This window comes from Oncorhynchus masou, chromosome 33 (genome assembly GCF_036934945.1).
Source record: "Oncorhynchus masou masou isolate Uvic2021 chromosome 33, UVic_Omas_1.1, whole genome shotgun sequence".
In the NCBI taxonomy this organism is placed as follows: domain Eukaryota; kingdom Metazoa; phylum Chordata; class Actinopteri; order Salmoniformes; family Salmonidae; genus Oncorhynchus; species Oncorhynchus masou.
The window spans coordinates 43,698,987-43,717,057 of NC_088244.1; the positions used below are offsets into that span (position 1 = coordinate 43,698,987).

Sequence of the window (18,071 nt, forward strand, 5' to 3'; positions counted from 1 at the left end):
TTCATCATCAGGCCTCAAACATGGCCAGGACTGACCCCTTTAAACATGTAAACACTCCCCTTGGTTTTTCTGGAATCGCAATTCAATGGCTCAGACATGAGACGTATGTGGAAGGGTCTACAGGAAATCACGGACTACAAAAAGAAAACCAGCCACATCACGGACACCGACGTCATGCTTCCAGACAAACTAAACACTTTCTTTGCCCGCTTTGAGGATAATACAGTGCCAAAGTCCCGGCCCGCTAGGAAGGACTGCGCCCCTTCTCCTTCTCCGTGGCCGACGTGAGTAAAACATTTAAACGTGTTAACCCTCGCGAGGCTGCTGGCCCAGATGGCATCCCTAGCCGCGTCCTCAGAGCATGCGCACACCAGCTTGCTGTATAAGGACATATTTAATCACTCCCTATCCCAGTCTGTTGTCCCCACATCCTTCAAGATGGCTACCATTGTTCCTGTACCCAAGAAGGCAAAGATAAACTGAACTAAATGACTACCGCCCCGTAGCACTCACTTCTGTCATCATGAAGTGCTTTGAGAGACTAGTCAAGGATCCTATCCCCTCCACCTTAGCGGCCACTTCAGTTTGCATACCGCCCCAACAGGTCCACAGACCACCCGAGCCACTGCCTATTCACACCACTACCCTCCAGAAGGCGAGGTCAGTACAGGTGCATCAAAGCTGGGACCAAGAGACTGAAAAACAGCTTCTATCTCAAGGCCATCAGACTGCTAAACAGCAATCACTAACTAAGAGAGGCTGCTGCCTACACTGAGACCCAATCACTGGCCACTTTAATAAATGGATCACTAATCACTTTAAATAATGCCACTTCAATAATGTCTACATATCTTACAGGATATCACATGTATATACTGTATTTTATACCATCTATTGCACCTTGCCGCTCGGCCATCTCTCATCCACGTACTTATTTGTACATATTCTCATTCACCGCTTTAGATTTGTGTGTATTAGGTAGTTGTTGGGAAATAGATTATTTGCTAGATATTACTGCACTGTCAGGACTACAAGCACAAGCATTTTGCTACAATCGCATTAACATCTATGTGACCAACAAATGTGATTTGATTTATGTCTCTCATCCCCTGAAATTGACTTCTGGGTATAGTTTTGCTTGGCTCGGCATGGTGTTGTGCTCTAGCATTGCCAGTGGTGCTGAAGGAAGAGTGTCGCTGTGGCCAATGATGCTGTTCTTATGAGCTGATCAGAGTTCAGTTGTGAAGCTTTTAACCTTTAACCTGATCCTAGATCTTGAAGGCAACTTGTGCTTCAGACTAGCATAGTGAATCTTATGATAACCACAACCTTCTGCAATAGCCAAGAATAATGCATTTATTTAATTAAAGTAATGGTCAATTAATAATGGCTGTCCAACCGTCTTCCTCCATTACGTGTTCTCTTACAATACAGATGGATTCAATCTTTATCTTATGCATAACATCGCAAAGTCCTATTGGTTAATTTGACTTCATTAGTAGTAATAGAGGCCTAAGTCTCTTTCTGCTGACACCTTTGATGTCAGGCTTTACTAAATGAATTAATAACTAACCACATACTGTATACAGTGGCAAGAAAAAGTATGAGAACCCGTTAGAATTACGTGGACTTCTGCATAAATTGGCCATAAAATTTGATCTGATCTTGATCACAACAATAGACAAACACAGTCTGCTTAAACTAATAACACAAAAACAAGTATACGTTTTCATGTCTTTATTGAAAACACTGTGTAAACATTCACAGTGTAGGGTGGAAAAAGTATGTGAACCCTTGGATTTAATAACTGGTTGACCTTCCTTTGGCTGCACTAACCTCAACCAAACATTTTTTGTAGTTACGGATCAGACCTGCACAACGGTCAGGAGGAATTTTGGACCTTCCTCTTTACAAAACTGTTTCGGTTCCACAATATTCTTGGGATATCTGGTGTGAACCACTCTCGAGGTCATGCCACAGCATCTCAATCGGGTTGAGGTCAGGACTGACTGGGCCACTCCAGAGGGCGTATTTTCTTCTGTTCAAGCCATTCTGTTCAAGCCACTTCTGTGTTGTTGTCCTGTTGCATCATTTAACTTCTGTTGAGCTGCAATTGGCGGACAGGTAGCCTTACATTCTCCTGCAAAATGTCTTGATAAACTTGGGAATTCTTGGAATTTTTCCATTGATGATAGCAAGCTGTCCAGACCCTGAGGCAGCAAAGTAGCACCAAACCATGATGCTCCCTACCTCCACCATCCTTTACAGTTGGGATGAGGTTTTGATGGTGGTGTGCTGTGCCTTATTCTCTCCACACATAGTGTTGTGTGTTCCTTCCAAACAACACAACTTTAGTTTAATCTGTCCATAGAATATTTTGCCAGTAGCGTTGTGGAACATCCAGGTGCTCTTTTGCAAACTTCAGATGTGCAGCAGTGGTTATTTTGGACAGCAGTGGCTTCTTCCATGGTGTCCTCCCATGAACACCATTCTTGTTTAGTGTTTTACATATTGTAGACTCGTCAACATACAGTTTAAGTAGGAACTAAGTTTTTCACAATTCCTGACATTTTATCCAAGTAAAAATGCCCTGTCTTAAGTCAGTTAGGATCACCACTTTATTTTAAGAATCATATTCCCAGTGGGTCAGAAGTTTACATACACTCAATTAGTATTTGGTAGCATTGCCTTTAAATTGTTTAACTTGGGTCCAACGTTTAGGGTAGCCTTCCACAAGCTTCCTACAATAAGTTGGGTGCATTTTGGCCCATTCCTCCGGCCAGAGCTGGTGTAACTGAGTCAGGTTTGTAAGCCTCCTTGCTCACGGGGCGGCAGTGGTTAGAGCGTTGGACGAGTAACCAGAAGGTTGCAAGTTCAAACCCCCGAGCTGACAAGGTACAAATCTGTCGTTCTGCCCCGAACAGGCAGTTAACCCACTGTTCCTAGGCCGTCATTGAAAATAAGAATTTGTTCTTAACTGACTTGCCTGGTTAAATAAAGGTTAAAAAAACACACGCTTTTTCAGTTCTGCCCACACATTTTCTATAGGATTGAGGTCAGGGCTTTGTCATGGCCACATTGTTGTCCTTAAGCCATTTGCCACACCTTTGGAAGTATGCTTGGGGTCATTGTCCATTTGGAAGACCCATTTGTGACCAAGCTTTAACTTCCTGACTGATGTCTTGAGATGTTGCTTCAATATATCCACATAATTTCCCCCTCATGAAACCATCTATTTTGTGAAGTGCACCAGTCCCTCCTGCAGCAAAGCACCCCCACAACATAATGCTGCCACCTCTGTGCTTCAGGGTTGGGATGGTGTTCTTCGGCTTGCAAGCATCCACCTTTTTCCTCCAAACATAAATGATGGTCATTATGGCCAAACAGTTCTATTTTTGTTTTTATCAGACCAGAGGACATTTCTCCAAAAAGTACGATCTTTGTCCATAGGACTCGTTTTACTGTGGATATAGATACTTTTGTACCAGCATCTTCACAAGGTCCTTTGCTGCTGTTCTGGGATTGATTTGCACTTTTTGCACCAAAGTACGTCCATCTCTAAGAGACCGAATGAGTCGCTTTCCTGAGCGGTATGACGGCTGCGTGGTCCCATGGTGTTTATACTTGTGTACTATTGTTTGTACAGATGAACGCGGTACCTTCAGGTGTTTGGAAATTGCTCCCAAGGATGAACCAGACTTGTGGAGGTCTACCATTTTTTATGAGATCTTGGCCGATTTCTTTTGATTTTCCCATGATGTCAATCAAAGAGGCACCGAGTTTGAAGGTAGGCATTGAAATGCATCCACAGGTACATCTCCAATTTGCCTATCAGAAGCTTCTAAAGCCATGACATTCTCTGGAATTTTTCAAGCTGTTTAAAGGCACAAGTCAACTTAGTGTATGTAAACTTCTGACCCACTGAAATTGTGATAGTGAATTATAAGTGAAACAATTGTTGGAAAATTACTTGTGTCATGCACAAAGTAGATGTCCTAATTGACTTGCCAAACCTATAGTCTGTTAACTAGAAATTTGTGGAATGGTTGAAAAATTAGTTTTAATCACTCCAATTAGTTTAAGAACACGGTATTTGTCTATTTTTGTGACTTAGAGATCAGATCAAATGTTATGTCAAATTTATGCAGAAATCCAGGTCATTTCAAAGGCTTCACATACTTTTTCTTGCCACTATATGCACGAATGCATTTATACATGTATAGAATCTATAATATACGGTGTGATATCCACTAAAAACATTGGGAGAGATCTATAAAGAGAGATCTACAAAGCTCTGAACGGCCATACTATGTAAGATAAGCAGGATGTAACCACAAATGTAACCACTGTAAAAGTTAAAATATCAATGTATAATCCCGGTTTGCCCCTTTAACAGTATGTTGAGTGGCAATAGAAGGAATGGTCCTTTCCACGTGGGTCCATCTCTTAGTTGTCCATTGAAATGTGAAGAAGTCAGAGTTAAATGATTACATTACTATCATCAGAGGACAATCAATCCAAAATGTCTATCCTCTCCCTCTGTAGTAGTTCTGTCATTAACCTGGTGTGTTATGTCTAATAGCAATACCATAGCCCCATCTAGAGGTGGAAACTATAACATCTCTCAATTACTCTTGTCTCCACCCATCATTCTCTTCCCGCTCTACTCCTTTACCTCTTTCCCCCCTCATTTCATCTTCCTATCCTTTCATACCGCACCATTTCCTCCTTACTTTAATGACTTCTTTTACCCCGTCTCTCTCCCTTTCATCACCCTTCTGTTTTCTCATCCCTACTTCACTCCTCATCATCTTTTTTTCCTGTCCCTTTCCGCCCCAAGATCCTCTCGTCTTCCTATTTCACCACTGCACGTCCATTGACTTCTCCCTGCCTGCTCTACAGATCCATCTCTCTGCCTCCCTTTTCCTCCTCTCCCCGTTTCCCTCTCCCTTCCCCTCTTTCCCTCCCTCTCCTCCTCCTCCCTCTCACCTCGTCGTCATGCACCAGTTCCTTCTTGACCACCTTCATGGCGTATATCTGTTCGTTCTTCTTGAGTCGCACCAGCAGCACCTTGGCGTAGCTGCCACGGCCGATCACCCGGATCAGGTCGAAGTCCCCCAAGCCCAGCGCCAGCCCCTGGGAGATCTTGATGCCTTCGATCCCATCTATCACCGCTTTGATATCCTGTAAAGGAGGTTTGGATGGGAGACAAACATTATGAAAGAGACATACATTGAGCTCAAAAGTATTTGGCCAGTGATCATTTTGTTGTTGTTTAGGCTCTGTATTCCAGCACTTTGGATTTGAAATTATACATTGACTATGAACTTAAAGTGCAGACTGTCAGCTTTCATTTGAGGGTATTTTCATCCATATTGGGTGAACCGTTTAGAAATTACAGCATATTTTGTACATAGTCGCCCCATTTTAGGGGACCAAAAATATTTAATTTATGTATATTAAAGTAGTAACATTTTAGGTATTTGGTATACCTAGCACGTAATGATTACATCAAGCTTGTGGCTCTACGCATTTGGTTGTTTTGGTTACGTTTCAGATGATTTTGTGCCCAATAGAAATTAATGGTAATTAATGTATTGTGTCATTTAGGAGACACTTAATGTAAATAAAAATAGAAAATGTTTCTAAACACTTCTACATTTAACAAAATGCTAACCTCCCCTGTTATTGTAATAGTGAGAGGTTAGCATGTCTTGGGGGTATGATATAAAATGCTAACCTCCCCTGTTATTGTAATGGTGAGAGGTTAGCACGTCTTGGGGGTATGATATAAAATGCTAACCTCCCCTGTTATTGTAATGGTGAGAGGTTAGCATGTCTTGGGGGTATGATATAAAATGCTAACCTCCCTGTTATTGTAATGGTGAGAGGTTAGCATGTCTTGGGGGTATGATATAAAATGCTAACCTCCCCTGTTATTGTAATGGTGAGAGGTTAGCATGTCTTGGGGGTATGATATAAAATGCTAACCTCCCCTGTTATTGTAATGGTGAGAGGTTAGCATGTCTTGGGGGTATGATATAAAATGCTAACCTCCCCTGTTATTGTAATGGTGAGAGGTTAGCATGTCTTGGGGGTATGACATTTATGTGTTTCGCTTTCTCACTCATCATTATTCACGATTCATTCAGGACTATCCGTAATCCTGGTAGCATCCACATTAATGGAGAAGTGTTTAGAAACATATTCTATTCTTATTTACAATAGAAGTCCGTCAATACATTATTTACCATTAATTTCTATTGGGAACAAATTAATCTGAGAAGTCCGTCAATACATTATTTACCATTAATTTCTATTGGGAACAAATGAATCTGAAAGGTTCCCAAAGGTTCCTGTCAGGCTTGAGGGAAGCGTTATGGTCATAGATAGAGCTAGTGTCATGCACATGTTGATATGATAAGCATATTTATTATAAGAATGCATTATTTACTGTGTCTGAATAAACTCACCTCGGAGTCCTCTTCAACTTTATCCATCTTGCAATTGTGTGGTAGGAAAGGTACTGAAGACAAGAGATAAATAACTTGTTACCTAAGCTTTAATGCAGTCCTACCTAGAGTGGACTGAGGATTAAAAACCTTAGAGATCTCTATAGTCTACAGACATTTCCATTTAAATAGGGTGTTCCACAAGAATCCATGGCTCTCTCTCGAATCGTCTTTCCGCCACTCCTTGCATTCTATCTCCTCCTCGTCTCCTCGTCTCTTCAACCGTATTGGAGAAGGTGGTCCAAGATCATTTTGAGAAGGGTCAGAAGGGACCTCTCACCTTCTCATCCAATTGGTTTGGAGATTGAGGCAAAGAGAGAGGATGTGAAGAATCAAGGAAATGCAATTGAGATTCTCCCGTTGACTCCTTCTCAATGAATCTTTCCTTGCCTCCTCTCAAAAGAGCATTGTGGGACGTATATAGTTCACCCTTGTGACCAGCAGAGGGCCCAATGCTGTTCAGAGTGAGGTTCAGCTTTTTCCTGCCACTGCCCAAATCTAATTATTAATATTAATATATTAATACTATTAATACTATTGTACAACCTATTGTCTAGTCTGCTGCTGGATGAGTGACCACCTACTGGGTGTCCAACCTTCACACTAACCCTGATAGAGAACCAGTGCACAAAAACAAGGAAGGCCCTGTGCACAGCAGTGCTTCTTGTTCAAGGTGCTGCTTCTGGCAGAAACAACTGGGGTAAAAATCGCACACTTAGAAATATATATTTTTTATTATTATTTTACAAATTGTGCTGTGTAGAATAGCACATGCAACTTTCTGATCAGTCTGTAAACAACAAAGGCATACTGATTCAAACATGCACTTTCACTGTTTGGGAGAAAGTTCCAAGCTAGTTATTGGTTTTCATTGAATAGTGCCTTTTAAAGCCTTTGAAAAGAGTGTTCACAAAGTGTCTCATGGTAGGAGTGCTGATTTAGGATCAATTTAGTCTTTTCATAAGGAATAAGAAAGATCAGCACTGCTACTCTGAGAACCTTTTTTGCATACAGGCCCAGGCCCAGGCCCAATGTATCAAGACAATGAGACCAAGCCTGCACTTTTGTGGTCTTGAGTGGTCTCAAGGCTAAGACCACAAGATATCTTATTTGACTACATCACATTTTAAAGGTTGAGTAAGTAAGAATTTTGTTCACAAATGTACTAAAATGTATATTATATGTAAATAGTTAGTTGTTAGATGCTTCTCCCTACATATTTTTTTCAAAGCCATTTTAGCTGTCGCAATAGCTGTTCTGTCTGAACCGATTCGCAAATCACAGGAATTTGTTGCACAATGCAGAAGTTGACTCCCTCCGAGGCATATGTTGCTAGGCAACCCCTATGCACTTGCCAGCATAGGCCTGCTCCCTCCCCCTCCGTGGCTAAAGCCAGTGTGAGAAACATGCTAACAAATGTTTGTGCTATGAATCTAAATAAATGCTGCACTCTGACCCACAAAACTGTAAGCAAGGAAAGTGAACTTTAAAACGTAATGTAGTTTTATTGGAATGTGCAGCAGTTGTTGTTAAGTAATGAATCTGCTTGCTTCTAACATGACTTACTGCATCTGTAAGTCTATATTGTTTTATAGGAACTTACTTCCATCTGTATCCTCTGTGTCTTGAGGGAGGAGGTCCACCTCTTCACTCTTCTCATCTAAAGGGGGCTCCTGTGATGGCATGACTGGCTCCTGCCAAGAGAAGACAGGCAAATAGCTGCATGTGGTTGAGGCTGACAAAGAGCATCAATCTAATCATGACTAGGTCCTTGGAGACACTGGGAAGAAGGGGATTTATTTTAAGAGGTGTTCCACGGTGACAGACATCTTAGGCACATAGATGTATCTTTTTCGCACTTAAAATTTATTTTATGCAGTTCTAACCATGAGGCTCACCTCGCTATCTAATCAACAGGGAAATCTCATGTGCCATTTCAACGGGGATCAAAATGTTTGTTGATAGACAATCGTCAGATTACATGAAGAAACAAAACACAGCATAGAGATCTACTAAAGTGGACATTGGTTGACTGTTGCCCTGGGTTTTCAGGCACCGGGTTTGCTTTAGTCTAAATGCCAAACGGGCTGATTGCAAGGACCCCTTAGATTCTGTATGTTAACCGTCTGTCACTAGAGATCAACCTCATGATGTCTCAGTATACAGTACACTGCAGTATGGGTGCATCCCAAATGGCACCCTGTTCCCTATATAGTGCACTTATTTTGAACAGGGCCCAGCTCTGGTCAAAAATAGTGCATTACAAAGGGAATAGGGTGCCATTTGGGATGCAACCTATGTCTAAAGATAGTGGATGTGAAACTCGCCCATAGCATGTTAGCTAAAGTATATTGAGAACTAAAGCCAACAGTTTCTCATGAAATAACAGACCAGTATTTTGCTCTGTTGACAAAGAAGGTTGGCTTTGAGTTATATATGTGTTGTGCAAAAGGGTTAATTGCTAGTTCGATTCACGCTCAGGCAGAACAGAATTTACTCTGTTACAAATATACACCAGTACTTCAAATAGTAATGTTTCATTTAGATGTGTTCATAATCCGCCATTTTATTCCTGAATGTAATCTTATTTTACTCAAAAGTTGAATAATTAAAATGCAAAACTTAGTTTCACCCTAATGCAGTTGAATAGTACCCCCCCCCCTCAGACATTCACTGAAGTTGGTGAAATGCTTATGAAGACTGTGAATGCTCTATAAATCAATTATAAGCTCACCATTATGCCTTTTGCAATGCCATTTGTGAAGTGTCCATATAGTGCTTATGAAGGCTCTATAAATCATATGTGGTTCCGATGCTTTAACATGACGGATGGGGCAGAGTACTGTCCAATCCGTCATGAGATACTATATCTATGGTACTCACCATATGCCTTTGGCAGGTCAGAGGGACAAGTGTGTGACAGCGCTTATGGACCAGCAGTTTGCAGTTGATACACTTGTAGCCCTGCCTCCCCAGCCCCCATATCCTTTCACTGCAGTGGCCACAGTACGCTTTCTGTTAGGGACAGACAGAGACAAATTGGGAGATAGTTAGTGTAACAACCCCTATCAGTCTGAGCTCATGACAATGGGTTGACACTATCGCAGTCATTGATCAAGAATCAATGGACAACAGGTGAGGCAGACACGTGAAGGAGATCATGATAGATGCAGAGTGGTTGAGTTCGGCCTTGGCGCCATCTTACATCAACTGGGAGCATGCTTGTTTTGTTACAATCGGCTATACATTTCACAGGTATATATACCATTGAACAGCCGCTTTTATCCACAGCGACTTAGTGTGTGCGTACACATGGGTGCTCCAGTGGGAATCAAACCCACACTGTTTTGTCTGGCCCAGACGCTATTAGGCTGCTAACATCGGTGGTCCAGCACACATCAGAACCCGGACACTTAGGGACGTTGTGTCTACCACAGGCATATCCACAAACACATTCAGAGCCAGTTGTTTACTAACAGTCTCAAAAGAGCGGCACCACAGTGCAATGAGTGCTGAAGTTAAAAGTGACGTTGCCATGGAAACGCCATGCAGAGGAACTTCAAAGCTTAGCTACCCCTTCCCCACCACTCCGCAGCCCAAACTGACTCAATAGAGAGAGACCGAAATAATAAAGAGAGAAAGAGATGGAGGGAGAGACAGAGTTTGAGAGGGAGAAAGAGAGGCAGCGGTTCGGGCGGTTCATAAATAAATCAAGACTAAATCTGTTTTCCCTCTCCGCTCAGTGCAGACGAGGGAGTAATTAAGGCGCCTGTTGTGAGGTGAGAAACTTTAAGGCAGACTTTCCACACTCCCTGTCAAGACTTTGGGGAGTGCATTTCAATAGCAGAGGATACACGAGGGGCCATAACATATGCCCTTTGTTCTTTAAAAGAGCCACAAGATCTTCAGATTCTTTTTTGACTCACTGGCTGTGCTCGATGTTCCAAAGACACTAACACAAGGTAGGAAGGAGGAAATACTGAGGGACCAAAAACGTAAGATGTTAGGCCTACAAAACAAACATATTTGGTCTTCTTGACTAGAAACATGCGGAATATGGACATTTTTGTGATTTAGCACAATTTAAGAGTCACTTGTAGCCCTGATGCAGTGTTCTTAATTTACAATTTTACATCTAATAAATCAATGTGTGTGTTCATTTTTATCAATTATTTCCCTGAGCCTCCATCACTGAAATGCTCAGTCAGACTGTACAGGTGTGGGGATACAAATTTGATACATTTACATTAAGCCCCGATTGGCTGATAGAATCGCCTAGAGCCCACCCCTTCAAAAAAATGTATGCACATGGTATTCAACCTGTCAGTTGGAGCTGGACCCTGAAAGCGACAAACTTCCACAAGTGTGTAGGCTACTTTGTTTTGTCACCAAAACTAAAGGCATACATAATACATGCTTAATTTGCTATATCATTGTTATACTGTTTTCAATAGAAGACGCAATACCAGAACAGCCTTCTTCCAAGGTGGACCATCCTGGACTATACCCTGTCTGCCGTCTATTCATCATCTACAGGGCAGACTACTGGTCATCTACAGGGCAGACTACTGATCATCTACAGGGCAGACTACTGATCATCTACAGGGCAGAATACAGGGCAGACTACTGATCATCTACAGGGCAGAATACAGGGCAGACTACTGATCATCTACAGGGCAGACTACTGATCATCTACAGGGCAGACTACTGATCATCTACAGGGCAGACTACTGATCATCTACAGGGCAGACTACTGGTCATCTACAGGGCAGACTACTGGTCATCTACAGGGCAGACTACTGATCATCTACAGGGCAGACTACTGATCATCTACAGGGCAGACTACTGATCATCTACAGGGCAGACTACTGATCATCTACAGGGCAGACTACTGATCATCTACAGGGCAGACTACTGGTCATCTACAGGGCAGACTACTGGTCATCTACAGGGCAGACTACTGATCATCTACAGGGCAGACTACTGATCATCTACAGGGCAGACTACTGATCATCTACTGGGCAGACTACTGATCATCTACAGGGCAGACTACTGATCATCTACAGGGCAGACTACTGATCATCTACAGGGCAGACTACTGATCATCTACAGGGCAGACTACTGATCATCTACAGGGCAGACTACTGATCATCTACAGGGCAGACTACTGATCATCTACAGGGCAGACTATATGGTATAATCTTCAGTAGCATCTCAACGCTTATTTCAGAATAAGCAGAAGAAGTAAACAATCTTGAATGACACATTTTGGAATGGTTTCTGCTGTTGAAAGTGAATAAAGAAACCAGACTGCAATGAAAGGTTGTTGTCTCGTCAGATCACAACATAATAAACAGATCGTAAACAAGGTTATGATGAAAGTCTAAATCATGGCATGTAAGTATCTTCTCCAGTTATTGTTTTACATGTGCTCAAGCTCGGGAAGGTGTTCCTGTGAAAGGAAAAGAGCTCATGGTGAAAGTAAGAGGGTTTTAGCTAAACATAATCAGGTAGCAGGTATAGAGCAGCAACGAAGTAGTAATTGATGGTGTCAAGAACAAAAAAGGAGTGGCTTTATTTACATGGTCATCACCAGCTTTCCCGAACACTGACATTACTATACACAACTATAATCTCCCGTGACGGGAAAGGTGGACGACTTAGTATTGCACACACCCAATTACCCTCAGCTTCTCAACAAGAACTTGTTTGGCGGAATTTGTTGTTATATGTGATGGTTGGGGTGGAAATTTACTGGGGAATAGATCTCCGGGAGGATGATTAGTGACCACAGCCCCTACACACACACTACAAATGTGTCTTCAAATAGTCATAATCAATCACAGATAGACTCATAGCCCCTACCCATTGACAATTCCTACTAATCGGTTATAAGGCATGGTTCAACCAATACACTGTCTGAAAAAACAATATATATAACTTTTGTCCCCATTGCAGAACAATCTTGAGTCTATTTGATAAATGTTCAGTACATGTACTGGCTAAACCCTGCTCTTTGACAGACTTAGTAGGAATTGTCAAAGGACAAGGGCTACTCGTCTATCTGTGATTGGCTCTTTGACCAATAGAAGACATGGGATTCATTACAGGTATCTGGCCTATAGGAGCTTTATCAGTTGGGGCTGGGACTATCTGGGCCATAGGAACAGAGTGGAGCTACAGCCTGCGTAGTCCTTTACATCCACCAGGAGGCCCAGGATGCCTAGGGAACACATCCTGGGTGGCTTTGGGAGCTTGTCTGCAGAAAGAAATGGAGAGAAACAAAATGTGAGCTGCAATACATCTGAACTGTTGTGACATCCGCCGAAGTCGGTCCCTCTGCTTGTTCGGGCGGTGTTCGGCGGTTCGCCGTCACCGACCTCCTAGCCATCTGATCCATTTTCCATTGGTTTGGTCTCGTCTTCCTACACACCTGGTTCCAATCCCATCAATTACATGTTGTGTATTTATACCTCTGTTTCCCCTCATATCCTTGTCGGAGATTGTTTGTTGTATGTAGGTATTTATTGTTATTCTGGTGGGCGACGGGTTTTGCACCCTCTATTTGTTATTTTGTATACTTTGGTTTTTGGAGGTTTTGATGTTTATTAAACAGCTCCATTTTTACCAAGTTCATTCTCCTGCGCCTGACTTCCCTGGCACCAGCACGCACCACATTACATGAACCACTTTCATATCCATACCATAATTTGCTAGATTAAAACGGAATATTCAATGCCCTTTTACACTTTACCCTATGCTTATGGAATGTGGTGACATAAAAATAGTTATTGGTAAGTGGTAATCCAATCAACAACCAACGTTTTTTTATTCTGGGCTATTACAGTCTGTTATTACAAATCAGTCTGACAGTACTTTGGCAGTATTTCAACCTGAAGGAAGTATGGTTTGAAGAGACTGAAATTATTTAGAAAGTTATTGGGAAGTAATCAGAAGATCACCAGGCAATAATTGTGTATGATCTTCTGTGTAGATAATTGCTTTCAATGATGTGGTGCTTTTCCCCACAGTCTGATTATGCCTGGTCCTGTCTGCTCTGATGTTGTCCTGCACAGCTTGTGAGCAGCTCATGTTCCTGAGATTCTTAGATTTCAGGAATGGGGTCATAATACAGTGGCTCCAACCGGTTCAAATTCAGAGCCACATTTGCAGGAGAAAAACAGAAAGCACTCTGTTTATCACAACCGCATTCTATGAACTTAGCGGCACATTTTTATTTTATTCAGAGCTGTCTCATGACCCCATTTTCAAATCAGGCGAACCCTTTGGGGAAAGCAGCGGGGAAGTCGGGTTGCCTCACACAATGTAAACGGTAAAACTTCAAGCCTACACTTTCCGTGGGGATCCAGTTAGCAAAGTAGTTAGGTAGCTAGCTAGCTTCGACCGCTAGATGCTGACGTGACATACATTTACTTACATATGTGTGCATAATAAAGCAATGTCAGAATCGCAGAATAGCTAAATGTCATGTCAGTATCCTAGCTAATTGCTATCGAAGTTACAAGCTAACTTTAGCTAGCTGAATCCCAGACATAGGAGAAAAGTGTAGCTGGCTATGTGAGAATGTTGTTTACATTGCGGAAGACAATGTCTGCCTACTAGGCCCCAGGGCAACGTTTCCCTGTTACAATTATGACATTATATTTTATGTAGCTAGCCACAGGTACATATATAAATATCACGTCAGTAGCTAACGGTAGCTAGCTAGCTATCCTAGTTGTGGTCGAGGCTAGCAGTTAGCTAGCTAGCAGCAGCACCACAATATCATGTTCGTTACTTTCCATAATAATAGTTAGCTATAAGGATAACGGAGTCGCCTCTTCACTGTTGACATTGAAACGGGTGTTTTGCAGGTACTATTTAATGAGGCAGCCAGTTGAGGACCTCTTTCTATTCTGGTTCGGGCCAGTTTGTGCTGTTTTGTGAAGGGGGTAGTACACAGCGTTGTACGAGATCTTCAGTTTCTTGGCAATTTCTCGTATGGAATAGTCTTCATTTCTCAGAAAAATAATAGACTGACGAGTTTCAGAAGAAAGTGCTTTGCTTCTGGCCATTTTGAGCCTGTAATTGAAGCCACAAATGCTGATGCTCCAGATACTCAACAGAAGGCAAGTTTTATTGTTTCTTTAATCAGAACAACATTTTTCAGCTGTGTTAACATAATTGCAAAAGGGTTTTCTAATGATCAATTAGCTGTTTAAAATGATAAACTTGGATTAGCTAACACAATGTGCCATTGGAACACAGGAGTGATGGTTGCTGATAATGGGCCTCTGTACGCCTATATAGATATTCCAGCTACAATAGTCATTTACAACATTAACAATGTCTACACTGTATTTCTGATCAATTTGATGTTATTTGAATGGACAGAAACTGAGCTTTTCTTTGAAAAACAAGGACATTTTAAGTGTCCCCAAACTTTTGAACGGTAGTGTATACCCCAAGTGGTCACTACTACTACTACTCTCTTGTCTGTTCTTCCCTGATGGGACAGTAAATTATGGGGGTAGGGTGCATTTGGGATGCACATCCTGTATGAGCCAGCTCACTGTCAGCTCCAAAATGGCTAATACACGTCTTGTCACTGGCTGGCCTTTGCTGGGCCATAATGCTGCTAAGCGCTAGAAGAGCACTAGGGAAGCAATGTGGAACGAGCCCAATTTAAAGTGCATTAGCTCGGCATGCAGTTGGCCCTGAGTCATAGTGGTTAAATCAACCTCTCAGAGACAAATTCCCCACTGCTCTGTTAGATAACAGACATTATATAGCCAACCCAGTCTGGGATATTTACATGGGATATTCAGTTGTGTGTGTACAGGAATGTTTTTCTCATAAAAAGGTTGCTAACAATGCACAAAAATCTACTTAGTGCTATTGACCGCAACAAGTGGACCCCCCCTCTGTAAGTCAGCTTACCGTACACCAAAACTGACAACAAGTAAGTAATACATTTTATTGGAGAAAATTAAAACAATCTCTCTCCCGCGTCTCATTGGAAAGCTGTGAACTGACGACTGCTTTGTTTGGGTTCCATATCCGCAGCATGCTAAAGGAGCTTCTAACTAGACAGGAGCTCCAGTCAGTCATTTCACTAATGGAGTGCTAGCTCATAGCTGAGAACGCTAATGGCAGGAATACAACATTCTGATACATTACCTGCACCACAGCTACTAAAGGGACCCCATTATGTCTAATGGTAGGCATTCACAAATAATCTTTCTCCTGTACAACAGATGTAAGAGATGGAGATGGAGAGAGACAGAAGAGAGGGACAACAAGGGAGAGGGATAAAGAGGGAGAGGGATAAAGAGAGGGAGGGCTGGTGTGCGGGATTGAGAGCGGGGGAGGGAGAGAGCAGTTGAGAGAGGGAGGGATGAAGAGGGATGGGAAAATAATAGGGGAGAGGAGAAACTTGACCTACTTCTGCTGGATGACTTGTTTATACTGTATAGAGGAGCGAGATAAAAAAGAGGGGAGAAGGCGGGATGGTGTGAGGCACGGAGAGGAGAGGCGTTTGGGAAAGACTGCGCCAAAAAAGGACTTAAAACCATGTGCCGTGGCAACGACCGTACCCATAGTGACAAACGTGGCATCATAGTGACATAACTATCCACCTTAGACAAGCAATTTTGTGTGGCTGACAAATGAATGTACATGGAGGAAATACAGAAGGACAGATTATAGAAGCTTATAACAATAGAACGTTTGCCAAAACTATACCAGGCTAATGTCTAAGCAAATAAACATGGCTCCAACATAACATTCAGTCTCTTCCAGCACATCAGCGAGGGGGATGGGCTGCCTAATGGAGGTCTACTGGAATGAGGAGACTACAGTACAGTGCTGAATTGGCAGATCAGAGCTCTCAGTCTGGTCTAGACGTCCACCAGTAGACAAAAGCACCCAAGGTCCATCCTGTATTTTGGTAATATCTTCAAGCACACGAGCCCTGCCCCTGACTCCCATTTCCTTTCAGATGCAATAGGTACTTAAGGGCCTGCCTTTAACAATATTACCCTCCTAGGCTCGCCTTCAAGCCAGAGTGGACACTAACACTGGCAGTGCATTAAAGCATTTACAGCTAGATTGCCACAACAACATGCAGACGCTTTCTGTCTCTAACCTTAAACTACCTGTCCAGCGAAAATCTCACTTATAAAAGTTCATATTCGGTATACTCAAACCAAAATAATGTTGTTGACTCATCCTATACTCGTATTTGTGGCCAAAGCATAAATTGAAGGAAAAAAACAATTAGGAAAGACCCACCTCAAACTTGTATCTCAAACAGACCGTTTTAAAAATACTTAATTTTAATTAGGTAACACTTTATTTGATGCTCTACATTTCAACTAACACTAACCCTCTCCAAACACCCCACAGGGCCGACATCCCCGTTATTTGCAAGAGGAAGCGACGCAGGTACAGAGGACAAAGAGCCGGATGCCTGGTCAGGACCCGGAGAAGGCGAGTGGAAAAGCTGCCATTACCGTCAATACTACTCGCCAACGTGCAATCATTGGACAATAAATTAGATGAGGTACGATCACGAATATCCTACCAACGGGACATCAAAAACTGTAATATCCTATGTTTCACGGAATCGTGGCTGAATGACGACATGGACATTCAGCTTGCGGGATATACGCTACGCTGCACCAGCAAGATAGAACAGCACACTCCGGTAAGACGAGGGGGGGCGGTCTGTGCATATTTGTAAACAACAGCTGGTGCACGAAATCTAAGGAAGTCTAGATTAGGCTCGCCTGAAGTAGAGTATATTGTGATAAATTGCAGACCACACTACTTGCCTCGAGAGTTTTCAGCTATACTTTTCGTGGCTGTTTATTTACCACCACAGATAGATGCTGGCACGAAGACCGCACTCAGTCAGCTGTATAAGGAAATAAGCAAACAGGAAACCACTCACCCAGGCGGCGTACCTAGTGGCCGGAGACTTTAATGCAGGGAAACTTAAATCAGTTCTGCCAAATTTCTATCAACATGTTAAATGTGCAACCAGAGGGAAAATAATTCTAGATCACGTGTACTCCACACACAGAGACGCGTCCAAAGCTCTCCCTCGCCCTCCATTTGGTAAATCCGACCACAACTCTATCCTCCTGATTCCTGCTTACAAAGCTAAAATTAAAGCAGGAAGCACCAGTGACTCGGTCTATAAAAAAGTGGTCAGATGAAGCAGATGCTAAACTACAGGACAGTTTTGCTATCACAGACTGGAACATGTTCCGGGATTCTTCCGATGGCATTGAGGAGTACACCACATCAGTCACTGGCTTTATCAATAAGTGCATCGAGGACATCGTCCCCACAGTGACTGTACGTACATACCCCAACCAGAAGCCATGGATTACTGGCAACATTCGCACTGAGCTAAAGGGTAGAGCTGCCACTTTCAAGGTGCGGGACTCTAACCCGGAAGCTTACAAGAAATCCTGCTATGCCCTGCGACGAACCATCAAACATGCAAAGCGTCAATACAGGGCTAAGATTGAATCATACTACACCGGTTCC

The 18,071-nt window shown here is 42.5% G+C and overlaps 1 protein-coding gene across 3 annotated transcripts in view; it reads right to left on the bottom strand.

Annotated features, from left to right (window-relative positions):
- The window catches only part of prkcz (protein kinase C, zeta), a 184,888-nt gene that overhangs the window by 50,578 nt on the left and 116,239 nt on the right, over positions 1 to 18,071 (bottom strand). For all 3 annotated transcript variants that reach the window (XM_064955906.1, XM_064955905.1, XM_064955907.1), the window contains 4 exons: positions 9,396 to 9,527; positions 8,116 to 8,206; positions 6,474 to 6,526; positions 4,990 to 5,184 (listed from right to left, as the gene is read on the bottom strand). In XM_064955906.1, coding sequence (XP_064811978.1) covers positions 4,990 to 5,184; positions 6,474 to 6,526; positions 8,116 to 8,206; positions 9,396 to 9,527 — 471 coding nt within the window. The remainder of the gene's footprint in view (positions 1 to 4,989; positions 5,185 to 6,473; positions 6,527 to 8,115; positions 8,207 to 9,395; positions 9,528 to 18,071) is intronic.